At 41.2% G+C, this 26,837-nt stretch overlaps 1 protein-coding gene across 2 annotated transcripts in view; it reads right to left on the reverse strand.

The window, feature by feature from the left end:
- SLC13A1 (solute carrier family 13 member 1) overlaps nucleotides 1-26,837 on the reverse strand; it is a 52,444-nt gene that overhangs the window by 10,781 nt on the left and 14,826 nt on the right. The window contains exons 2-8 of one of the 2 annotated variants that reach the window (XM_009896287.2): nucleotides 10,522-10,655; nucleotides 7,454-7,582; nucleotides 6,382-6,518; nucleotides 3,247-3,434; nucleotides 2,476-2,533; nucleotides 2,324-2,390; nucleotides 1,550-1,710 (exon numbers count right to left, since the gene is read on the reverse strand). In XM_009896287.2, coding sequence (XP_009894589.2) covers nucleotides 1,550-1,710; nucleotides 2,324-2,390; nucleotides 2,476-2,533; nucleotides 3,247-3,434; nucleotides 6,382-6,518; nucleotides 7,454-7,582; nucleotides 10,522-10,620 — 839 coding nt within the window. In that variant the 5' untranslated portion in view covers nucleotides 10,621-10,655. Of the gene's footprint in view, nucleotides 1-1,549; nucleotides 1,714-2,323; nucleotides 2,391-2,475; nucleotides 2,534-3,246; nucleotides 3,435-6,381; nucleotides 6,519-7,453; nucleotides 7,583-10,521; nucleotides 10,656-26,837 lie in introns of both variants that reach the window. The other variant, XM_054173817.1, reaches the window with a different exon arrangement.

Here is a 26,837-nt window from a genome sequence, read left to right on the forward strand (position 1 = left end):
AATGTCAGTTACGTGAACAAATTTCAGGAAACCGAGTAACCTGTTAGTGATCCTGACTAGAGAACCAAAATGGTTATCATACAATCACCTTTCCTCAAGCACAGAAGTCAGTTGTCTCCATTATGAAGTGCTGTCTGGTAACTCTGTGCTATCTCACCCTGGGATGCAGCTGCCTGTACTCCTAGGATCTATAGCTCTGCTCTAATATTGTCCAGCTGTGAACCCTGGCTTGCAGTGCTGAAGAAATTGCTTTGTGTAGCAAAGAACTGAGAGAAACTCTCTACAGCAAAGCTATGCAAGATTAGGTGAATATAACTGCAGATGTGAGATAACTGACATGGGGATCTGCAGCAACCTGAAGGATTCTTTCTATAGGAAACACTCCAATACAGAAACAGATAAAATACTAAAAGAAAAACACATGGAGTTAGAAGAAAAGGACCCAGTATAATCAAGGATTATCCAGGGGAGCAGTGAGGACCACCCCATCTCCTCCTCACTGATGCCTTCCTGCCCAGTAAAGGCTCCTGGGCATGGGTATTGGTGAGCAGACTAATGCTTAGCCTGCAACTGGCTACACAAGTTCTTGGTGTGTTAGCCAATATTTGGGGGATATTTTTCCCTATTTTTTTTTTCAGTTGGATAGATTCTTGATGCTGTGCTGCAGTGTCTCTTTGAGTACACTTAAAGAATAAATAGGGAACCTGAGAGGACCAAAAACAATTATGTCTGCCCATTCCTATGGGCAATCACTCTTTCTATGAAGAACTTCTTCCTAACATCCAGCCTAAACCTCCCCTGGTACAGCTTGAGACTGTGTCCTCTTGTTCTGGTGCTGGTGCTGGTTGCCTGGGAGAAGAGACCAGCCCCCACCTGGCTACAACCTCCTTTCAGGTAGTTGTAGACAGCAATCAGGTCTGCCCTGAGCCTCCTCTTCTCCAGGTTAAGCAACCCCAGCTCCTTCAGCCACTCTTCATAGGGCTTGTGCTCCGAACCCCTCACCAGCATTGTTGCCCTTCTCTGGACATGTTCCACAAACTCAACATCTTTCCTAAACTGAGGGGCCCAGAACTGGACACAGGACTCAAGGTGTGGCCTAACCAGTGTTAAGTACAGGGTCAGAATGACCTCTCTGCTCCTGCTGGCCACGCTGTTCCTGATACAGGCCAGGATGCCATTGGCCTTCTTGGCCAATGGTGTCTTTCATATTCATGCTAAGTAATGTCTGATATGCCCATCTTTTTCCATGCAGCTATTTAAAGAGTTAAGTACTGTTAAAAAAAACCCAACCAACCAACCAACCAAAACAACAGTCATCTTGTTTGCATGTGTTGAGCAATCACATACAGTCTTTACCAGTTAAGTCAAATACAACTTCATTTTATCCTTTTAACAAAACAATAACAAAAAGAAAACAATAGAATCAAATAATATCAAATGAAAGGGTAAGGTTTCTAATGCATTTTATAGGAGCCATGTGAGGGCTCAAGAAAGGGCAGCTAAAACTCTGGATTAAGAAGAATACAAATAATTTAATATAGTCTCTTACGTATTGAAGTGCTCAGTAAAAATCAGATTAGTTGATGTTCCTGTGATTGTGGTCAGCCCTCCAATGGTAGCAGAATAAGCAACACATAAGCACATCACTTTGAAGATCCCACTGTATTTGTCCTCTCTGCTTTTTTTCTCTGTTTCAGCAGGCGGCAAGTTCTGCTTAGAAAGAATATACACCAATTAGTAGATAAGAAGGGCTCACCATAAAGCTGAAAATAGCATTCAGGGATGGCCCAGAAGAGCCAGACAACTTGCTGGCAATATGGCTGTGGTTTGGTTTGCTGTTGCAGTGGTACTACAATTATTCATGCAAAGGAGAAGGAAGGAGTGTCCAATCATGCAGTAGTTTTCCAGAGCTGTCTCAGCCTTTATACAAGAATTTCCTTTACTGTTATATACATACATATATATATATATATATATATACACACATACACACACACACATATATACACACACATATATATACACACACATACACACACACATATATACACACACATATATATACACACACATATATATACACACACATATATGTATAGACCTGATACATGAAGTCTGTATTTGTTGAGGTTGGTTTAACTTGTGTAAAATAAACTGGAAGCACAAATCCACTAATGAAATAATTACATAAGCAAACTGTATGCATATGTGCACCTCTTACTTCAGTGCCAGCTGTGCCTTGTAAGATGTTACACAGAAGTGAAATTTAGATTAAAACTAAATTACAGGAAGTAGCTGCAAGATAAAAAGACACTTTAAGTACCTGTTCCTTTTCTTTTTCACTTTCTTTTTCAATTGTGCACATAGTACTACTCACACTGTTGTCATATCTGGAAAAACAGAGGCATTAATTGTAATAAACAGATATTCTGTTCAGATGAACTCTTAGAGCAGAGCTTAGTGAATGAGTATTACCCATTAACTTGTTTTTCTTTCTCTTTCCAGTCACTGTTTTCACTTTCTCCTATATTTTCTGTAAGACATTGATGAAAAGACAGATAAGTATTTAAGAAAGTAAAATGGGAAAGGCTCCATTGGCATGTCCCTTTCATGCAATCACTCCACATCATCCCATGAATACATTTGCAAGTGCCAATCTTAAGAACAGCTGAATTGTGCCCTGCTCCTTAATGACTCCTATTTCTTCATGCCCAGAGTCTGACTCTTCTAATGAGGAGAAATCTTCCTAATTTACAATGGAACTGTGTGTGTTACCTCTTTAGATTCATTAGTTCTCCCAATATTACCACAGAGCTTCAAAATCTCTTTTCTGTTGTTAAGTTTTAACCCCAGTGTATTTATAACCTGTAGTCATATTTCTTTTCAGACGTTTTAGTAGGCCAGCTTGTTCTCCTTCCCTGTCTTAGGTGTTCAAGAGGAGATTGGAAGTGGCACATGGTGCCATGGTCTAGTCGTGAGGTCTACTGAGACAGGTTGGACTCGATGATCCTTGGGGTCTCTTCCAACCTTAGTCATACTGTGATACTGTGATACATCTGCCATATTCTGCACCTGCTCAGTTTCAATCAATCTTCTTGAACATGAGAGACCTCACGCACAATAATCCAAGAGAAGTCTCTCAATGAAACATGTAAAGATGCTATTACTTCCCAAGCCATTCAGTTTTATGTGGTACTTACTCCACTGCAGAGTCAGGGTGGGCAAGGCCAAAAACTGTGTGCCTACCGTCCAGCTCCAGTGCCGGGTTGATGGAGCCATTAGAGCAAGACATGTCCAGTGCATCAGCTTCTGCTTCAGCTTTAGTGATCTGCTGTGCTACAGCTTCTACAATTGGCATCACCATGGCAGCAGCAGAGGTATTGCTGAGCCACATTGACAAGAAAGCACAGCTAACCATGAAACCCAGCGTAAGCCTGGAAGAGAAGAGAAGAGTCTGTGGCTGCTACATCAACACCTCCTATCACCACTCTACCTAATATAAATGGAAAGCTTTCTCAACAGAAAGCTTGAATGTAGGAAAAATATTTAAAGTTTGTAACTGGCCTCTGAAGAAGTTTATGAATTTAAGTTGTCTTGATCAAAGACACTGAAATTATGGTGGTTTAAAGTTTCAAATATACTATAGATTAAAAGAGAAACGCTAATGTTTATTCACAGAATGACAGAGCATTTGAATAATCTTTGAAGAAAGAGCACTACACGTGTCACAAGTTCAAATGAAAGGTGAAACAGCTATACTGCTGATACTGTTCATCTCATGTTGTACCGTCTAGGTCATACTCCTGGACTTCTCACTTAGGTTTTAAGTCCTCTAGATAGCAGTCCAGGTGATATAGCAAGAAATATTAACAATTATGTAATGGATACTTAGGTCTTAATCTTAGTTCTTGGGTCTCATAAAGATTATTTGTGCTTCAATAAACATTTTGCACTAAATGACTACATGACAGTCATTGCAATTGCTAAGTTTACTACAAATAGGAATTGCATCTGTGCAGTTCCTGATTGCACTGACACCGTGCACTGAAGTGCATCAGGGGCTGGACTTAAAAACCCAAATATTCCATGTCATATGTGGAGAGGTTAGACAGTAAACTAGAATGCAGGCCACCTTGTCATTTTTAAGGCATCTCTTGGAGTTGTAAATGGGTGCAATGCTTTTGATTTCCCATCCTAAGGTGTTGGCAGTGCCATTAAACACCTTGCATGCATTGCTACAGCGAGAGAACAATTGTGAGAAAAAGGACTGGGTGGTTGCAGCATTTTTTGAGAAGGCATTTGTGCAATTTGTAGAGTACTTTGCCCACCTCTGATCAAAACCTTCACAAAACCTGAAAGAATTTCTCAGTGAAAGAAAACATGAATTTATACCAAAATGATGCTATTACATAAAAATACCCTTCAAAATGCTTCTCATAGGCTTTCATTTCCGTTAATAGCAACAACATCTCTAACTTGATTTTTTCTCAGCAGGGGCACCTTGTGCACTTTTAATGGCATAATGATGAAATGATCTGCAGACTTGTGACTTGTTTCTTGGGAGATGAGATTGCCCCCCCCCCACCTCACTACAACTTTTCAGGTAGTTGTAGAGAGTAATAAAGTCTCCCTTAGCCACCTTTTCTCCTGGCTAAGTAATCCCATTTCCCTCAGCCACTCCTCATAAGACTTGTTCCCCAGACCCTTCACTAGCTTCATTGTTCTTTATTTTGGATGCACTAGAGGACTAAAATGTCTTTCCTGTAGCGAGAGGCCCAAATCTGAGTGCAGTATTTGAGGTGCAGCCTTACCAGTGTCAAGCACAAGGGGACAATCACTTCCCTAGTCCTGCTAGCCACACTATTTCTTACACAAGCCAGTTGCTCCAAAAGCATGCAGAATGCAATGTTATTCTGCTTCCACTGCATCCTCCATGTTCTCTAATGCAGAAACCACCTACAGTGCTATTTGTGCTGTAGACTGGATGAGGCTCCAGCACACTCAGGCTGTCTAGGCATTCCTGCTATGCACAGGGAACAGCATGCATCACTTTGCACTGGACACAGCAAAGCAGATACTGAGAGCTGGCAGAATCTCTCCTTCACAGATCATCTCATTATAATCTTATAATCGTTATCAGGAAATGTGGTAGGGCTGAGATAATTGTGAGAGATAACTGCTTCCTCAAATCAGTCTGTGGACTTGTTTTAGACACTCAGAAGCTGGCTGAATGTTTCTGTGACCACAGTAAATTCCCTATCACTGTTCAGCTTAGCACAGCACGACATCCACTAGTGTTCTCCCTTTCAAGATTTCAGCAAAATGGTGAGGATTTAGGAGTGATTAAAAAAAAAATGGAGAGGTTTAAATAACTAAAGCTACATAGCTCAAGAATATACTTAAAGATATTGGGAGGCAATTGAGCATGGGTGTAAGGAGCATTTTGTCAAAAAAGAAAACTACCAGATATCACAAGATGAAGGGGAAAAAATTACAAGTGATATTTTAGATTAGGACAGATAAATCACTGAGGAATGGAAATAACCCTAGATTTCCATGAAGTGTTATCAGCTGATCCCCTAAGAGGCATATCAATTTTTTAAACTAAGCCCAGTCCTAGCAGGAGGTCTTTTTTCCTGACTCTTTACTTACTGTCACTGTTTTCTCCCTGACAAGCAGTCATAAGAATCATGGATTCTGGGAAGCTAGACTTGCTGTACATCTTACCTGCAGCCTTACTGGTGTGTTAAAAGATGAATCTGTGGGCCCAAAGCTTTTCTGCAAACTTGTAAAGCAAGCAAAGAGTTTTCACTTTGTAAGATATATGCTGATAGTGAATAAGTAGAGAGAGTGTGAGTTCATTTCCCTTATCACCTCAGCCAGCTGTGGAAGTCCCTGTTCCTTTGATATTTTCTTCATAGGTAGACAAAGCAAAATATATGAATAAAGACATTGTGCTTAATATGTTTTTCCTTCCCTGCCACATCTTATGTTTCATGACTTTCTCTCCTTGCTGTGTATTTTAACTCTTCCTGTAGTTTTGGGCAGAGTCCAGAATTTTGAAAACAGTATTGAAATACAAATTAATAATAAGCATAGCTGAGTCCTAAGCACGAGATATTAATGTACTAACCAGCGCTAAGGAAACAGGACCCTTAGTTATTCACAAATTCGCCATATTTTCTTGTTCAGAAGGATCCTTGTTATGAGCAGAATCACTGCAGGGAACTTTCAGTTAAGATTTCAGAGAAATAATGATGTGTCACCTAGCAATCAATCACATAATTTCAAGTATCTCCTTTGGTTTTTGTAGAAAAGAAAGGCTGGATTACATAGCTTTCCACAAGTATTAATGTCTTCAAGATATTGCTTAGCACATACCATGCAGGGTTGACACCCACCAGCATCACCATTCTTAAAGCCACTCTTTTGTGGAGATTCCATTTTTCGATTGATGTTGCCAAACAAATTACTCCAATCAGCAGCAGATGAAAGTCTTTGAAATAAGCAGATGCCACCTGAAATAAAAAACAAGAAGTATTTTGTTAACTAAGTGGGACTCCCAATTAGTGTTTGGCATTATCAATTTAAAGAAAAATTCTGTAACAGCATATGTTGAATTAAATATTCAGAAACATTCCTGGCTTAAATTTGGACTAATTTCATTCAACGAAATGATGCAAGGGTAAGAGCACCAAAGTGCATAGGGTTAAAACAAAATAAAAAAATCCAGGTTATGAGGTGAATAACCTAAGATATCAGTCACATCTCACATGTGAACTCACAATGAAATGCTGATTTTACTGATTTAGTCATCTATCTAACAGACAAAACAACTTCAAACATAGATTTAGGGTATGATCATCTGTGATGTCCTCTCCTTGGAATGAAGGTACACACTCAGCATCTTGTACATGGGGTTTCAGTGAGTCATCTCACTTCTGTAACAGTAAGAATATGTTATATCTATTTAGCATATCTATCAACTGGCATCTAAGCACTGAAACACAACCTAGAATAAAAATGCTAAAGAAATAAGAGTAAATCCTGAGGATAAAGTGTGTTTAAAAGTCACAGTATCACAGTATCACCAAGGTTGGAAGAGACCTCAAAGATCATCGAGTCCAACCTGTCACCACAGACCTCATGACTAGACCATGGCACCAAGTGCCATGTCCAATCCCCTCTTGAACACCTCCAGGGATGGTGACTCCACCACCTCCCTGGGCAGTCCATTCCAATGACAAACGACTCGTTTGGTGAAGAACTTTCTCCTCACCTCGAGTCTAAACCTCCCCTGGTGCAGCTTGAGACTGTGTTCCCAGGTCCTACTGTGACTGGCACTCAGCAAATCCATAGATTAGCCTGCAATGTTTCAACTTTATGTGGTTCTTTCTTTGAGTATTTTATCACTGAAATCCATCATTAATAGAGAGGAGAAAAAAAGAGTTACCTGCTTGGATCCCATTATACCCAACAATGGGAACATAAAGGCAGGGAGCAAAGCTGAAACAGCCAGTGGCAATGCTTCTGTGAGCCAAAAGATGGCAACTACAAACAACGTGTATGCACATTCTGCTTCCTGGAATAAGAAAGGCATCAACAAAAATATAAGTGGGTCATCCAGGAGAAAAACCACAATTTAAAAAAGTGTAGCTATGTCAGTAGAGAGACTCTCCCACTTGCAACAAATTTGAGTCAAGGGACCTGAATGTATGGTACTTATTGTCTGCTATTGGCAATCCCACTGAGAACTGAAACTGTCTGTAAAATAGTTTTAATGATATTTTTTTCCCTAAGAGATAGTCAAATTACTTAAATTTTACCACTGATGAAAGGCAGAAAAGAAAGTCAGCTGACTTTTCTTTCAAGCACAATTAACCATATAGGTCTTCCCAGATCATTTCCAGACCTCAGATTAACATACAACACATTCTGCAGCTGCAAGCAAACCTTTACAACTCTAGGAGTGCTCACAGTCAGCGACAGGTCACATTTTGTCTTTCCTGTAATCACTGAACTTTTATCATCAGCATCAATAAGTCAAGGATATCATATAACATAACAAACATCATGCAAGACTGTCAGGAAACACAGATGTTGTTTTCAAGACTTGTAATTATAGTGAGTGTCTTTAAAGTCATGGGGAATAGGATGATTTTTTTTTTTCCCCCATATTTTTTTTTTTTTCTGGAGAATTTACTTCAGTGTTGCCTGTCAAATACACCCACAGCCAAATGTAGCAAGATGAAGTGAGTTTGGTTTCTTTTAAAACTCTCTTTTGTGTAGTTCTGATTTGTGTTTCTGCTCTTTAGGAAAATGGCTTAGATCTTTTACTGCGTGAAACTACTCAGCAACAGAAATGGTTTGTATTGGGGAAAGGATGGATTAATGAAATGGATCTGAGAACCTCTGACTGGAGAACAATGTCAAATCCAAGTCAGCCAGCTATATCTAAGATTTATTCTTAGGGGAAGCTTGTATTATACATGAAAAAAATTGATTGTGTCAATCCATTCGTCACCTAGTAAACGTTACTCTCATTTAAGTCCTACCACATTAAGAATTTATCAAGAATTTCTTCTCAGAGAGGAGAATGAAATATTGAAACTGTGAAGTGAGGCAGTATCAAGCAGATTGCTCTGTAACCACTATTTATCTGTGATGCAAGGATTTCTGAACTGTACTGTCATGTATTGTTGCACGTGATACTTACATTTCATGTATGATATAAAACACATCCCAGGGGAATTCCATTTCATTCTGCTGACATACCAAATAGAGTCAGTAATGAAATTCTTAGACCTCTGCTTTACCAGCTCAGAGTTGCCACAAGAGTTATTTATTTTAAAGAAAATAAAACTGAGTTGTCCTGCTATAAACTTTGCTCTGTTTAGGAATGAGAGGGGAATTCTCAGATGTTGATCCCAATAATTTGCTATCGGGCAGCTCCATATATGATTGTCATGGTAGGGCCAAACGACCCCAGCACAAACCCAGACATACCCTGATGTGTCTAGACACTGTGCCCCTCTACCCTCTCCTTTCTGCAGGAAGTGGGGGTAACGCAGGAAAAGGAACAAAGAGAATAGGACCATGTGTGTCTGCTAAACAGCCCTGCTTCTGGAGTAGGGGCATGTGTACTGGCCACTGCTCCTGCCTGACCAGGCCTATGTTTCTGCCTTTTATGGCTACAGTCTGGCAGAACCCCTCTTCATTGAATAACTATGTGCTGGCTTCAGTTGCCCTATTTATCTTATTGAATCTCAGAGAAGATATATATACTGGCTGATTTCTAGTCACCTTTGCCTTGCCTTGCATGAACCTGCTTGGACCTATCTGCCTTGAAGCTGCCTCGAGCTGTCCCTGCCTAGAGTGCCCGGTCCAGAGCCTGGGATAAAGCCACAAGACTGCACATTGCAAGCTAGAGAAGCCACAAACCTTGGAGCTGGAGCCAAGTCTTGTTGCCCCTTGCAACTAGAATTTTGCCATGCCTCAGTTTACCCAGCTTGCCTCAGTTTACAAAGCAAGTGCCCGTCACAGAGAACGTGTTGTACAGCCTGCTGTCCTGCCGAAGCCAAACCAGCCCCAGGACCGCGTGGCCTTCTTGCTGGCAACCAGCTGTGCCAGCGCCACACGAGAGCGCCCCAAAGCCTCACCAGCTAATACACAGCAGCAGCACTCTCCACGTGGGTGGAATCAGCTGTGAGCAATTAATTCATTGCCTCTTTGGCTTAACGGTTCTTGTCAATTCTCTCTCCACTGTGGCCAAGCGCCATTTTGCTCCAGGGGGTTCGCTCTTTCTGTTATTTCCTCCCAGTTTGCATTAAATTGTTAAAATTGTTATATTGACTACATGGTGTACATTCCCACTGTAAATATACAGTCTAGCTGTACATTTATTTAACAAGTTTCTGGCATATTTTCATACTAATGAAAGCTATTAATATTTGTATTCACATCCATATTTGCCCTATCGTTTATAAATGCAATAATATCCCTAACAATGATAAACTAACAAAGTTCATCACCAGCTGAAAAGGTAAATGCAGCTGTCTTTCTGACAGTTCCTCTCCATTGTGAATCATACAGAGCTGTTTAAAAGTGGAAAAAAATCTAACAGTAAGGAGAGAATTTTCCAGGTAGGCTAAATGATGCTAAATGAGAAAATCATACAGAGCTATTTAAAAGTGGAAAAAATCTAACAGTAAGGAAAGAATTTTCCAGGTAGTCTAGATGATGTTAAGTGAGAAAAAACATTTCCTGAACAAGAAAACAAATATATAATTCAGAACTTCATGCAGCCAGCACAGAATATTACATTAAAGCTGTTGTCTTCTCTGCTTTCACATGCAGTCTGATCTGACCAAAAATAAAATCGACCACAAAAACCCCGTAATCCATGGAGCAAAGATTGCAAAGTTATTCAAGGTCTGATTGCATGATTCTGAAAAGATTTGAGACTCTCAGGCTTGACATATAGGTAGAAAATAATTTTATGTCTCAAAGCAGGTCACTTACTTTGGTTTTGATGATAAGTGGAAGTGGAAGTAAAAGCAGTGGGGTGAGGACAATGAGAAGGAACCTTCGGTAAACCAGGAGGTAGCTAAGAATCTTCATGGTTGACGACTGCTAGTTGCACTTTCCTGCAGAAACTGACAAAAAATAAAGTCTGCCTTTAAATAGCTGACTCTGATTAATATTTTTCCAAGCTATCACCTTTAGCCATTGCTAAAGCGGGCCAGTAAACCAAGTTAAAATTAAATCTTGCTCTTTATTGTTTTAGTGAGTTTATTAACAGTAGGTTGATAAGATAAGTGTTCATCATAAACCAAGGCCCAGATGTCAGCCTGCTCATGACTTTCTCTCGCTGCCCTTCCTCATAACAAATGTATGTAATTAGAGCAGGTTTTAGACAACTAGGTAATGAAAAAATTTTAGGTGCTCTCTCAGTTGCTGGCTTTAGTAGGAAATCAAAACAGCTATTAATATATACTGAATATGTGAAAATACATGTAAAATCATTTTATTGAACAGAATTCAAAATTCCTGTCCATCTATGGAGATACTCAAAACTTGATAGGACAAGGTTCTGAACAAAGTGATGTAGCTCTGAACTTTGCTCTGCTTTGAGCAAAAGGTTGAACTAGATGACCTGCAGAAGTCCCTTCAAGCCTTAGTCCTTTTTATTGATTCTTTCAGTCTAGAATATGAAATATATGAGAAAAACAGGGAGGGTAATGCCTTGGCTGGCAGGGAGTGTATGACAGTTAATTTTCTCTTCTCAATACAGAAATAGGATAAGGTGCTCAATGTTCATCATATAAATCTTTGAGGAAAGCTTAGAGTAGCACAGTCTTTGAGACAAAAGTGAAAAACAAATGAAGCATTTTACCTGAATCTTCCTGTTTTCAGCACAAGAAAACTTGGTAGTCTTTGTAGCACCACAAAATAACATCAAATAAAGAAGAGGAAAATGCAGGAAAGAGGCTTATACACTATTTGTGGGTGAAGAGCACAAGGGGAAAGAACACACTGCTTTATGTTCAGGGTCTTGCATGAGGTGGAAGATTGGAAGAAGAGACAGATGAAGGAGCCTTTGAGCTAGTCAGAGCCATCCAAAGACCAGGTAGAAAGGCAGATTTTTACTGTTCATGTAACTTTTTGATTATAAGGATTCCATCTGCCAGGGTACTGTCAAATCAAATTATAGGACTGCCAGTGCTGCAGACAAACTTTTTGTTTCAGAAAGGCAGGAGTTTGGTTTTACTAGGAGAGATGTTACTTCAAATCTAAGTACCAGGAAGAAATTGACTGAAAACTCAAAGGTGAGAAAAAATTTGGGGATGAAAGCAACAAGAATGAAATAGCAGCCTTTGTTCCTGCACAGAACGAACTGGGAGCTAAGACTGAGATCTCCTGAGAAGACGATGTAAAGGATAAAGAAGTTCAACTGAACTGGTAGCTTTTGAAAGGGACTACTCTAAATATGCAATAATAAACCTGGCTTTAAAGAGTTCAGAGACAGTAAGCAGAGAGTAAAATTGTGATGCTTGCATATGGAAAGCTTCAAAGCACCCAAAAAAGATTGCTAAAAAAGAATAACAGAAAAATACAGGTTAATAAATTCAGGAAGGTTGTGATGTGAAATATATTTCAATTGAAGACTACAAAGAAAATTTCTGATAAAATGTCAGAAGAATATCAGAAGAATAGAGGGATTTAGTAAACAAAAGGGAAGGCAAACTTCACACAGTCCTGGGGTATTCAGCATTTTCTTCGCTTGAGTCTTCATATAGGTAAATTGCAGCCAATTCTCTAATGAAATGGATTTTAACATGGAAAAGAGAATGCACTATGGGCATAGTGCTGTAGGAATGCTGAATATTTAGATTTAATATATGTATTCCAGTCAACATTTCAAGATGAAATTCACCCATGAATCATGGGTGAGAATTCATGCAGTAATCTGAGAACTGGTTTAGAATAGATTTGAATATATCCATATCCATATCTAAAATGGTCACCATAACCTCTTTTCATGATGTGCAGAGTGATGTAAGTGCTTCCACCCTGCTCAGCTGAGGTGCTTATACCAGGCTGAGATGAATTACACTCTAAAGAGGAGTGTTTCTCTTCACTGATATCAAAAAGCCCTAAGCAAATGGTTTGGATCAAGATGCCTAACTCAATTTTAGATGTCTGTGCTAACCCTAACCCCTGCCTGTTTGGGAAAAAAAAACTTAAGAAGCCCTCTGCAGCCAAGAACGGCTGCAAGAGACCTGAAGCACTGAGAAGGAGACAACTCTTTTTGCCTTCAGTCTTACAGTTTAAGCAAACAGGATACAGCATGTACTCATCAATGAACAAGGCTGCACTGGATTTATAGACTTCATTATTATTATTGAATAATTAGCATTCACTCCCTCCTCATCACTGCACCAAGTGGAAAATGTTGCAAATGTTATTAGTGTATTCATGGACTATTGACTGGGATCAAAGTGTTTCTTTACCAACAGAGAAAGTTGAAACATTTTTAGTATGAACACAACATTGATTGTCACCTTTTGAAAGGTGCCATTGAGGACAAATGCCTACTAAATTTAAAGTGCACAAATTAAATCCCAAGCAGTGATTTCCCAAGGTCTTGCATACATAAGGCTTTTAACTAGCTCAGGAGATTTTGCCTGGCTGCTTCCTCTTGTTGCTGCTCATTATTTTTCCTCAAAAGTGTAACAGATTCTGGGACTGAATTTTCTGGGAGAGAATTAAACTCTCCTTCTCCATCCCTTTCTCCCTGTTACAGATGTGGAAGCAAGGATATTAAAGTAGCCAGAATTACATCGAGGATCAGTGGTGGAATTGGATGTGTAGCCACAGGTGTCTCCTGTCAGAGACAGTGTCTCCCATTGAATCAGCGGTGAAGAGAAATAAGATGAAAGTGCTGTGCTGGGCCTTGATCAAGAATTGTTTCTCTTAAAACCACAGGGGAATCAAAACAACAGATGCTGAGAAAATGCAATAGCACATCTAAGATTTAGCACCTAGTGGTGTCAGATGAAATGTCAGATGAAATCCCATCCTGAATAACTCCAGTTTCTAAGTACATATCCAGTATAACAAGAGAAAAATGGTCTGGCAACTACAAATGCTCTAAAAGCTCTGCAAGTTAGTAAATCTTTATGGAATGCAGTTTGATGCATTTTAAACTGTATTTTCTCATTTTTCCATTGGACTTCTCCTAAGAAATGGTGTCCTCTAAGCTTAGCAGAATTCCATCATGGACAATGAGATTTTTATGGAGAAGGAAGTAAACTGACATGCAGAGCAACAAGAAAATAAGTACCTTTATGGAATTGTAATAATGTGAGATTAAAGACTGAACAATATGCAAGGTTTATCACCACACTGAGGATGGAAGCTTCTGAAATAATTTGGATGTTCCATTCCTGTGATCTTTGCCTGATTTGCTGAAGAGTGGTGGTTAAAAAAAGCCTACAACCCACTTTTTCTTTCCAATTTTCCTTGCATTTCTGCTTCTAAACCACAGAGCTGTGGAGAGAGTGCTATTTGGAAGAGATTATTGACAACTTTTGGAGAAGTAGTTCACAGAAAGCAGATGAAATCTATTTTCAGCATAGGATGAGAGAAGAAACACGTTTCATACCTGCGTTCAAGCTATATTCCTGAATGGACAGAACCTGACATACTGAGCGTGTTTCCAGACTCCTTACTGCATAAAAGCAGGTAAACTGAAGAGAAACAAACCCAATGGCTTGACACTGAAAATTTTAAAGGCTAAAAAGTCCACTATTCATTGTAAGGAGGTTATATGATTTCTTTCATCTCTGAATAAAATTCCTCTGTCCTGTGATGATTTTTTCAACATTACCTCTAGAATAGAATCGAATCAAATCGAATCAAATAGACCAGGTTGGAAGAGACCTTCAAGATCATCACATCCAACCTATCAATCAACCCACCTAATCAACTAAACCATGGCACCAAGCATCCTATCAAGTCTCCTCCTGAACACCTCTAATGACGGTGACTCTACCACATTCCCAGGCAGCCCATTCCAATGAGCAATCACTCTCTCTGTGTAGAACTTCTTCCTAAGATCCAGCCTAAACCTCCCCTGGTGCAGCCTGAGACTGTGTCCCCTTGTTGCTGGTGTGTCCTTGAGCTGGTTGCCTGGGAGAAGAGACCAACCTCTGCCTGTCTACAACCTCCCTTAAGGTAGTTGTAGAGGTCTACAACCTCTAGTAATTGTAGGTCTACAACCTCCCTTAAGGTAGTTGTAGAGAGCAATAATGTCCCCCCTGAGTCTCCTTTTCTCCAGGCTAAGCAACCCCAGCTCCCTCAGCCTCTCCTCATAGGCCTTGTGCTCCAAACCCCTCCCCAGCTTTGTTGCCCTTCTCTGGACACCTTCCAGCAAGTCAACATCCTTCCTAAACTGAGGGGCCCAGAACTAGACACAGGACCCAAGGTGTGGCCTAACCAGTGCTGAGTACAGGGGCAGAATGACCTCCCTGCTCCTGCTGGCCACACTGTTCCTGATGAAGGTCAAGATGCCTTACTTACAGCATTTTTCTTAGAATCAGTTCAAGTGTTTTAGCAATTACTATATAATCTTTCTGAAGCAGAATCCTATCTTCTAATGACACTAGATAGCACAAACCTCCTCTAATGTGCTCATTATTTATGCCAGGTGTTCTGTTCCTGTGAATCTTCCCACCAGAATCACTGGCCAGTGACATAAAGTACTATTTCCAAGATGTAAAGTATGTGTAAAATGCCCTTATAAGTGTAAAATACAAATGAACAGCACTGGCACACAAAAAGAAACTCTACAAGGAGTGGAAGAAAGGACAGCTGGAAGGGGGGGCATATAAGGAAGCTGCCTGAGCAGCAAGAGACCTAGTTAGAAAAGCTAAAGCTCAGTTAGTATTAAATCTAGCCAGGGAGAGCAAGGGGAACAGTAAAAATTTCTATAGGTATATAATCCCAAGCACCAATAAAGGCTGGACAGCAACTGACTTGAGAGCAGCCCTGAAGAAAAGGACTTGGGGATGCTGCTGGATGAGAAGCTCAACAGGAGCCACCAGTGTGCACTTGCAGCCCAGAAAGCCAATCACATCCTGGGCTGTATCAAGAGAAGCATAGCCAGCAGGTCGAGGGAGGTGACTCTCCCTCTCTACTCCGCCCTGATGAGACACCACCTGCAGTACTGCATCCAGTTCTGGAGCCTCTATTACAGGAAGGATATGGAGGTGCTGGAAGGTGTCCAGAGGAGGGCCAAGAGAATGATCAGAGGACAAATTGAGGGAGTTGGGGCTGTTCAGTCTGGAGAAGAGAATGCACCGAGGAGACCTAATTGTGGCCTTCCAGTATCTGAAGGGGGCTACAAGAAAGCTGGGGAGGGACTTTTAGGGTGTCAGGGAGTGATAGGACTAGGGGGAATGGAACAAAACTAGAAATGGGTAGATTCAGATTGGATGCTAGGAAGAAGTTCTTCCCCACGAGGGTGGTGGGACACTGGAAGAGGTTGCCCAGGGAGGTGGTAGAAGCCCCATGCCTGGAGGTTTTAAGAACGAGGCTTATCTAGTATGAGGTGTCCCTGCCCATGGCAGGGGGATTGGAACTGGATGATCCTTGAAGTTCCTTCCAACCCTAACAATTCTATGATTCTCTTAACCTCTAAAGTGACTGTAAGCAAGCTGACTTCAGAATTTTAAGCAATTTAGCTTCATCAATGCAATATTGTGCCTGCAGTAAGTAAGTTCTGCTAAGAATATGCTGTCTGAATGGAGCATGACATTAAGCAGATGAGATCAATTCCAAATACTGGAACACATACTGGAAACCTGCCAGGGGAACCTGCCAATCAGCTTCCACATCATGTTATTTACTTGGTCAGGACCTCTGTGCTGAGCTCAGTACTGTCCTTGATGAAGGAACTGCCATACTCCCACTTTATCTGATGCTTTGCACCACTCTTATTCCAGAAGCTTTGCTGAATATCTCAGCCTTTTCTACATGGTTGTTCAATGTGCCCTTTTATGGATGTCTTTCTGCCTTTGGACAACTGATTGCTGTGCTCCTAAATTCTGGCAAGCTTTCCTTGCTAATTATCAATATGTGATTAAAGACCCATGAAGCCTTCAAACACTTCCCATCTTGCTACACATCCTGCTCAGTGACTGACAAGCAATAATATCATTCTTTAAAAGACACATCCTCCAGGATGCTGTCACACAACTCTAGCACAAAGCAGAACACTAACCTTGAATCATTTACATTTAACAAATTTTTGCCTTCCAGAAATATGGCCTCCATGTCTATTCTTGTTGAATGATTGCCATGTAGTTGGTGCTGTGTGAATCCAAGATTGCTCCGTGCCCCAAAGCTTTAACTGATAGTAGATCTTCGTGGACAAGTCTCCTCACCAGAAGAGATGCTCCCAAAGCCTGGGAAAATCTATGTGCCCACATGACTGGCTACAGAGGCAGATGTGTTTGCCATGCACCATGCTCTCTTGGAGTATTCAGCACAGACTTTTCAAACATCTTTGCACAGGAATGTGTACATTCCTCACAGAACAAGGTGATAAAGGCTGTGCGAGAGTAAACATAGATCTGTAGGCCTTCTCATTTAACCAAGTGCTGATAATATTCCTCAAACATACAAAACACAAGCTTGGCAGGGAATTGCAAGATGTATTTCTCAAAATAATGCACAATTTTCAGAAAGAAATTATCTGAGCTGCAATGAAGCAGATGCCACTGATTAAACAAAATGCCATGCTTTAGATTTTTATCCTTGCAGAGGAGGAATGTTTTGTTTGGTTGTTGTTTTGGTTTTGGTGGTTGGTTTTATCTTTCCAGTTGCACAATATGATTTCCAGATGAGGCTTTTAATTTTTGAAGACTACATGCTCAAGCCACACCTTGAGTCCTGTCTCCAGTTCTGGGCCCCTCGATTTAAGAAGGACATTGAGACTCTTGAACGTGTCCAGAGAAGGGCAACGAGGCTGGGGAGAGGCCTTGAGCACAAGCCCTATGAGGAGAGGCTGAGGGAGCTGGGATTGTTTAGCCTGGAGAAGAGGAGGCTCGGGGGAGACCTTATTGCTGTCTACAATTACCTGAAGGGAGGTTGTAGCCAGGTCTCTTCTCCCAGGCAACCAGCACCAGAATAAGAGGACACGGTCTCAAGCTGCGCCAGGAGAAGTTTAGGCTGAAGGTGAGGAGAGAGTTCTTCGCTGAGAGAGTTGTTAGCCATTGGCATGGGCTGCCCAGGGAGGTGGTGGAGTAACCATCCCTGGAGGTGTTCAAAAAGGGATTGGATGAGGCACTCGGTGCCAGGGTTTAGTAGTCATGAGGTCTTGGGTGACAGGTTGGACTTGATCTTTGAGGTTTTTTCCAACCTTATTGATTCTGCGATTCTATGATTCTATGAAGGTCAAGTTGGATGGGTGTATGAGCAACCTGAGCTAGTGAAAGATGTCCCTGCCCACATCAGGGGAGGTGGACTAGATAACCTTTATAGGACCCTTCCAACTCATACCATACTATCTTTACTCTCACAGAGAGTGAAAAAGCAGCAGGAAAAAAAGACCCATCTGCCTAGAATGGCACTATACCATGCAGCTTTGTTTACAGAGTTCTTCCTGACAACAAAATCTATTTTATGCAATTGTACATCAAGTAACATTTGAATCAATCATACCATAACAATGTTTGTTGAGAAGCAACATAAGAAGGGAAAATATTTAAACAATTTCATTAGTTGTTTACTATCTTAAGAGCTTTTGTTGTTTAATTATTTCAGGTGATGACAGCCAATTGGAATTGGTATAAATTTGCAATTGATATTTTCTGTGTGTCAATAGCATTAGGGTGTCATTAACTGGGCTGGATTTTATCTAAGATGCTTGATCAGTTGGATGTTGTTGAGGAAAGTTGTTAATCATCTAAATCCACTAATAATACTATTTGGTTTCTATTCAGAACAGAGTTCAGCTTCTGTTTTCTTGGATGGCACGGAGGATCACTGCAAAGAAGAGTACTAAATTTATTGTGGTGAAACACAACATTTAACACAGTTTGTTAAACACACATAGGAAGTTTTAAGTTATCAAAGTCACTACATGAAATGTCTCAGTGGCATAATTACTCTAAACTGACAATTCTTAGACTTAAGACTTAATCTCCTTTTAAAATTTTAATTTTATAGTTACTAATAACATTAACAGTTTGTTTCCTTTCAGTAAAAGACATCTATATTTTCATTTTATTCATACCTTAAAAGCCCTTACATTTATTTAACACTCCTCTATCCCATTTAACTTTGTAGGAAAATGAATGCTTTTTCTTTTACCCCAGGTGGCATTTTATTGATCAAGTTTCTGTTCCATTCCATTCCACTCCATTCCACTCCATTCCACTCCACTCCACTCCATTCTATTCTATTCTATTCTATTCTATTCTATTCTATTCTATTCTATTCTATTCTATTCTATTCTATTCTATTCTATTCTATTCTATTCTATTCTATTCTCTCTATGGTCTCCACATAGGAAGGCCAATGCTATTCTGGGGTGGATTAGAAGGTGTGTGACCAGTAGGTCGAGAGAGGTTCTCCTCCCCCTCTACTGTGCACTGGTGAGGCTGCATCTGGAGTATTGTGCCCAGTTCTGGCCCCCTCAGTTCAAGAAAGTGTGCTGGGTTACACCCATCCTGGGGGGAGGGCTGTGAGAGCCCTTCTTTCCACAGGGGACAAAAGAAACCTGAGAGGGACTAGATTTCCCTCTCCCAAGAGTAGGGGTACCCAAGGTCAAAGGTGGTCTATTCCACTCCCCCTTCGTGTCCAGCAAGCCCATAAAAAAAGAGGACACTGTGGCCATTGCACTCTTTCCTCTACCTCACCTGCTCGAGAGGACCAAGAGCTGCAGCCAGTCTCCTGATTTTTCCCTGTGGTCAGGCCTGGACTCTCCCTACTGCATCCATGTTTCTCTAAAGGACTGAAATCCACACACATCCAGGGAAATACAAGACCATCCAGGCTTGGTTTTGTATATTTTCCTGTTTATCCTTATTCATTACCCTTGTAAACCCTCCCTGTTACTGCTATATATATATATATAGTTAAAAAATTTGCTTCTATTTCCAAACTGACTCCAGATTACTTTTGATAGATTTACCTCCTTCTCTTTTCCCCCACCCCATTTTTTTTTTCTCTTTCTCTCTTTTTTCCTTATCAGGGAGAAGGAGGAGTTGGGGGAGGAATTCTTGGTTTGCTACTGTCTGAGCTCTTTAACTCCAGTTAAGGCTCAAACCACTACAGAAAGACAGTGAGCTGCTAGAGAGAGTCCAGTGCAGATCCACGAGGATGATTAGGGGCATGGAACATCTTCTGTACAAGAAGAGACTGAGGGAGCTGGGGCTCTTCAGCTTGGAGAAGAGGAGACTGAGAGGTGACCTCATCAATGTTTATAAGTATGTAAAGGGTGAGTCCCAAGAGGATGGAGCCAGGCTCTGCTCAGTGGTGCAAAACGACAGCACAAGGGGCAATGGGTGGAAGTTGAGGCATAGGAAGTTTCATGTAAATATGAGGGAAAAGTTCTTCACTGTGAGGGTTACAGAGCACTGGAACAGGCTGCCCGGGGAGGTTGTAGAGTCTCCCTCTCTGGAGATATTCAAAACCTACCTGGATGTGTTCCTGTGTAATCTGGTACAGGTGATCCTGCTCTGGCAGGGGGGGTTGGACTGGATGATCTTTCAAGGTCACTTCCAGCCCCTGAAATTCTGTTGATTCTGTGATTCACTCTATGTGAGTGTAAGTCCTTTCCTTCTTTTTGGTACTTCTTTTTTTTTTTATATAACTTGACCCAAAACTTCACATTAATACTCATGGTAATGGTTAATGCTGGGGGGAAATTTCAACCCACCACAGGAGAATATGGAGAATTTTTCATAAGTGTCCACATGTAAAACCACATGAAAGAATATTCTGGGCTCCTCAGTTTAGGAAGGATGTTGACTTGCTGGAGCGTGTCCAGAGAAGGGCAACAAAGTTGGTGAGGGGTTTGGAACACAAGCCCTATGAGGAGAGGCTGAGGAAGCTGGGGTTGCTTAGCCTGGAGAGGAGGAAACTCAGGGGTGACCTTCTTGCTCTCTACAACTACCTGAAGGGGGGTTGTAGACAGGCAGAGGTTGGTCTCTTCTCCCAGGCAGCCAGTACCAGAACAAGAAGACACAGTCTCAGGCTGCGCCAGGGGAGGTTTAGGCTGGAGGTTAGGAGGAAGTTTTACACAGAGAGAGTGATTGCCCATTGGAATGGGCTGGCCGAGGAGGTGGTGGAGTCACCATCACTGGAGGTGTTCAGGAGGAGACTTGACAGGGTGCTTGGTTGCATGGTTTACTTGATTAGGTGGTGTTGGATGATAGGTTGGATACAATGATCTTGAAGGTCTCTTCCAACCTGGTCTATTCTATTCTATTCTATTCTATTCTATTCTATTCTATTCTATTCTATTCTATTCTATTCTAATACGTCTTACATGTAAAGGTTGGACTCCATAATACTTTTGAGTTTGGAGGTATATCTGCTTTGACAATATTATGTATTTTTTGTCTTTATAAGATTAACCAAACTGCTAGAGGAGCTCATGCAGAGTCTTCTCGTTGATGGATATATATATGTATTTTAGTTAATCTTCAGTTTCATTTCCCTTGGCCCTTCCTTCAGTCATCCTTTGTCTCTCTTTCAGTGATCAGGTTGCAATCAACAATAACACTTTGGCAGTCAATTATATTGATAAGGTTCTGAGAATATTCATAGCCAGATCAAAATCAGGTTTATCTTGATCAAGACTTTGCTTTCTAATCTTTCACTAGTTTTGGACAGTAAGTATATATATATACATATATACACATATATATGCATACTCAGATATTCCTTGCAATCTAGGCTGTCACAGAAGAAAACATCTTGCTAGAGAAGTCCAAGTGCCAGGTGCTGCACTTTGGCTACAGCAACCCCATGCAGAGCTACAGGTTGGGGTCAGAGTGGCTGGAGAGCTCCCAAACAGAGAGGGACCTGGGGGTGCTGATTGACAGACACCTAGGCATGAGCCTGCAGTGTGCCCAGGTGGCTAAGAGGGCCAATGGTACCCTGGCCTGCATTAGGAATAGTGTGGCCGGCAGAAGCAGGGAAGTAATTGTGTCCCTGTACTCCGCACTGGTTAGGCCACACCTTGTGTCCAATTCTGGGCCCCTCAGTTTAAGGAGGACATTGAGACACTTGAATGTGTCCAGAGAAGGGCAACAAGGCTGGGGAGAGGCCTTGAGCACAAGCCCTGTGCTGGGGAGAGGCTGAGGGAGCTGGGATTGTTTAGCCTGGAGAAGAGGAGGCTCAGGGGTGACCTCATTGCCCTCTACAACTACCTGAAAGGTGGTTGTAGCCAGGAGGAGGTTGGTCTCTTCTCCCAGGCAACCAGCACCAGAACAAGGGGACACAGTCTCATGCTACGCCAGGGGACGTTTAGACTCAAGGTGAGGAGAAAGTTCTTCACCGAGCGAGTCATTTGTCATTGGAAAGGGCTGTCCAGGGAGGTGGTGGAGTCACCATCCCTGGAGGTGTTCAAGAGGAGATTGGACGTGGCACTTGGTGCCATGGTTTAGTCATGAGGTCTGTGGTGACAGGTTGGACTCGATGATCCTCAAGGTCTCTTCCAACCTTGGTGATACTGTGATACCGTGATACTGTGAAATCTCACGCTAAGGCTCCAGTGATGAGAGGAGGCTGCAGCCAAACAGCTTCTACTAGGGTGAGGTAGGAGTGAAGGCAGTCTCAACACCCATCTTCATGCTCATGTAAATGAATACTTCTGTTACTACTGACTGAAAATAATCATAGAAAATTACTGTGACTATGTCATTAATTAACATGTCTAAAGAACAGCCCAAAATGCAGACAGGGTTTGGGGATGTTTGCATCTACGTCTGCATTGCCCTGGTGCTTACAGTGTCCTTGCCAAGAGTGCTCTGGCTTGTTGCCACAGCAAGACTTGCTGCTGTCACATTAAAGAAAGTAATAAATTCTGCTTGATAAGAATATATATTTATAGATTTTTTTTTCAGCATTATCACAACAATTTTCTGAAGGAGGACTTGAATGGCAGGGAAAAATATCATCTGAGATTTTTAAAAAGATTGATGCTTCTGAGATGGAAAATGACCAAATGTAAATTCACTTACACTCACAGACTTATTCTGCATCAGTTAGTAAGCGTGTGCCTTCATTTAGATGAGCAAAGGGGTTTTAACTTATTATCATACAGGACCTTTCACAGCTTTTGATAGGCATCCTCTTAATGCATTGTCTCATGAAAAGACAGCACATTTGTATCAATGTCAAGAGGCTAGACTAGACTAGACTAGACTAGAAGAGAATAAACCAGGTTGGAAGAGACCTTTGAGATCATCAAGTCCAACCTATCATCCACCACCACCTAATCAACTAAACCATGGCACCAAGCACCCCAACCAGTCACTTCCTAAACACTTCCAGTGATGGCGACTCCACCACCTCCCTGGGCAGCACATTCCAATGGCCAATCACTCTTTCTGTGAAGAACTTCCTAACATCCAGCCTAAACTTCCCCTGGTGCAGCTTGAGACTGTATCCTCTTGTTCTGGTGCTGGTTGCCTGGGAGAAGAGACTAACCCCCACCTGGTTACAACCTCCCTTCAAGTAGTTGTAGACATCAATAAGATCTCCCCTGAGCCTCCTCTTCTCCAGGCTAAGCATGTAATTTAATCAACAGTGAAGGAAAACTTGTTTCAACTAAAATAGATGTTTCAAGGAAAATACATTTCAGTGAGTAAAGACTAACATTCTGATGTGAAATCACACTATAAATCTCCCTTTGAAGTAATACAAGAAAAATATAAATGAGAAAAACATTAATAAATTGCTTCTTAACCATTAATATTTTCTTTATAAATAGGTCTGCTTCAGAGATTAAGTCCAGACTTGCACTGAACCAGGTTTTAAGACTGTTTAATTTGCCTCATTTGAATTTGAATCAGTATGGAATTCCAACAGCCTGAAAGAGGTATGGCTACCATGCATCCCCTTCCCTTTTATTCTGAAATAATTACTTATTTCAGATTCAATGCAAACTATAAATTAATATTAGAAGGCCTATGTTATTTTTGTGGGAAAAAAATGGAATTCTTAATTGTACCTAAGAGGATATGTAAAAATCACTGAAAGATGTTATTACTTCATTATTAGAAGTAATTCTGAGCGTGTGCTTAGGATCTTAAGATATTTTCAAGAGCCTTTTCTTCCTTGCATGTGTATACCAGGTCTTCAGCAATTGTTCACTTAAAACCTGTGCGATCCTTTAAAGTCAACATGAGCTCTCAGACCATAGGAGACACTTAATGAGTAAGAAATCTGTTCAGTTATAGTGCAGTCTGGGGTGATACTTGCACCTCCTCAGGAGCTGTCCACAATGGAAGAAAGAATAGAAGCCATAGCAATTTCCCACTGAAATGGCTAAAAGCAAGAAAAGGTGCAGGCACACAAATTCTGAAACATGCTGTTTGTTGGACACTCATTGTCCCATGTCTGGAAATGCTCTGCAGAAACCTCTGACTCCTAATGATGAATTTTCATTGATTTTCCTTCAGAATTCTGCAGAAATTGGTCCTTGAGTAGAGTTGTAGGTTTTCCCAGCTCCCTGCCAGCTGAGTCTGAGCCTCCAGCCTCAGAAGTCAATAGGTTCATACAAGTTTACATCAATGGTGGACAAGGCTTCTCCAACAGGTGAATTCAACAAAATTTGGGAGACAGATTTACAGCATGTCAGCTACTACCTTCGTGCAGAAGCTAAGAAGCAGAAATGAATGTCTGTCTATTCTAGATCTTGCTGTATCAGTAAAGAAACATAGAAACTGATCCACAGAGACTTGTTCAGGTAGGCAGGTTGAGTTTCCAGCAACAGCTGTCAATACCAATGTCAGATGGCCAATTTAATTTTGCAAACATCTTACGCATTAGAAGGATGTGCTCCCTCTCTCTTCAATTTCTTAACTGGCAAAAAACAAAGTTAAGTTTTTACATTAACAACTCCTGTGAACTGGAAATACCTTGCCTTTGCCAGCTCTGCTGACCCACTCTGATTAGCTGCTTGCCTGAAGGATCTGCTGAGGTCAGAGAGATCAAATTAGTGGATTCAGTGGGTGTAAATCAGAAGGAAAGTGACAGAAAACACGCTTTACAGGTCAGCAAGCAGAAACATCTTGTATGTCTTGCAAATCAACAGATTTTCTTCGCATTAATATGAAAGGTTTCCTTAGCTGCCTATTTCCAGTTCCCAAGAAAATCTGAAGGAAAAGGAGGAGACATATACACCTTAAAAAATTATGTAATGTCTGGAATTCCTTACTGAATTCAGTCACAGTGAGACGTTAATCGCTGTACCCTCTAACCTGGCTTCGGGTCACTATGTTCACTCAATCTTTGCAAAGATTAACAATCGCCCAATTTGCACATATAGCTCTGTAAAAGATTTACAGATACAGATGGTAGGAATGAGCTCCAATTGTGCCTGAAAGCTTCCTGTCTCTCTCTGGCTCTTTCAAATAAAGTCCTGGCTTATGTTATTTCCCTGCCTTTGCACCCCTTGCCCCTCTTTGCCCTCCTCCCCCCCCTCCCCAAAATAAATTCCTCCAGCCGGAGTGGGACGATGATTTTCAAAAATACAAAAAGTAGGTATTTTGTTTTGATTTGTTCAGAACAGGGCAGGGTTTTTTTTTCTACTCATATCCCAAGTGAGTATAACTTTAACCATCAAGAGGGCAGAAGCAAATAGTTCATGGAAAAAGATTGTGTGCTTCTAGGTAGCAAGACGCAGCAGCTCTGGACTCTCAAAGACTGGATTCTTACTTAAATGAACTTTCTGACTAACTGTTGGATACAGTTTGAACAAATTGTCAGCATTTTAACTAAATTAACCTTTTCTTTCCTTTCCTGTTGTGTGACACAGTAACTTTCATGGAAAAATCCACCCATACAATCCCAGGTCACCTTCCCTTATGTTACGTTGTTGCCTACCTGACTCAGCAGTTTATAATCTCACTATAGCACATCTACTTGTTCAATACAAAGGAAATACTTCATGAAAACAAGAATTAATGTTCCCCACTCTGGTACTCAAGGCTAGACACTGTACCAACTATTAATCCCCCAACGGGGGCAATATATCTTCTTTTTTTCCTGTCTCCTCCTGTATTGAGATTGGCACAGCTCAATGTTGGCTTATCCTGCATCTCAGCTCTTCCTACAGGGCACTTCAACTAGGTTCCCTGAGAAAAAGCAACAGCTGGTTAACAACAACCATTACCCAAACAACCAGATTCCTCCTTCCTGCTCACAGCTGCCAGCAGAGAGCACAATCCTCTGTCCATTGAAGGGATGGTAGCCTGACCTGTGGTTTCTGAAATCAGACATGTCTCTTCTGACTGCTGAGGCCAAGAGAGTTTGTAACAGAGATTTTTTGCTGCATGTCTTCTCAGCATCCACTAAATGGACTCCTATTTTATTTAGGTCCTTGTGGTCTAGCTACATACAGACAGTAAGTACTGCTAATCAACTATAGCCAAGTATGCTAAGAGTGTTCATGATATCTCTCCCTATATGCAGACACACACCTCTATCCTGAGGTATTCTGAAAAATGGCAATGGGAGGTTAATGAGAGTTTCTGTCAGATTCTGGAAACTCTCTCCTGGCTAATCAAGCAGTCTGCAAATTCCTCTGTCACAAGGTTCAATGATTCTGCATTCTTTTGCAGAGTGTCAGGGTGATCTAACAACAGGAAACCTGCTTGTGGTGGTTGCAGAGCAACCAATGAGAGCAATTTTCTCTATTATAACTACCTGGTCTTCATCCAGGCTCAGATTCATGTTGCTGGAGCTGGGGAATATTCCCTGACACTCTGCAGGGCTAGTTAAGATACTGATGCAAATCAGTGTATAATGCAGGAGAGCCTGGAAAATGGTGAAGATAGGGAGACTCTTACTGCTCCTTTCCAATAGGATGAATGATTCAGAGTGGGAAATTAGATTGTTTTGTCAATATATTGAACTCATTGTTGGGCAGTATGTGCATTTGTATATCAAGACGCACCAGGGAAAGTTTAGGGTGGATGTTAGGATGAAGTTCTTCATAGAAAGAGTGATTTGCCATTGGAATGGGCTGGCCAGGGAGGTGGTGGAGTCACCATCACTGGAGGTGTTTAGGAAGAGACTGGATGGGGTGCTTG

This window comes from Dryobates pubescens, chromosome 27, assembly GCF_014839835.1.
Source record: "Dryobates pubescens isolate bDryPub1 chromosome 27, bDryPub1.pri, whole genome shotgun sequence".
Lineage (NCBI taxonomy): Eukaryota > Metazoa > Chordata > Aves > Piciformes > Picidae > Dryobates > Dryobates pubescens.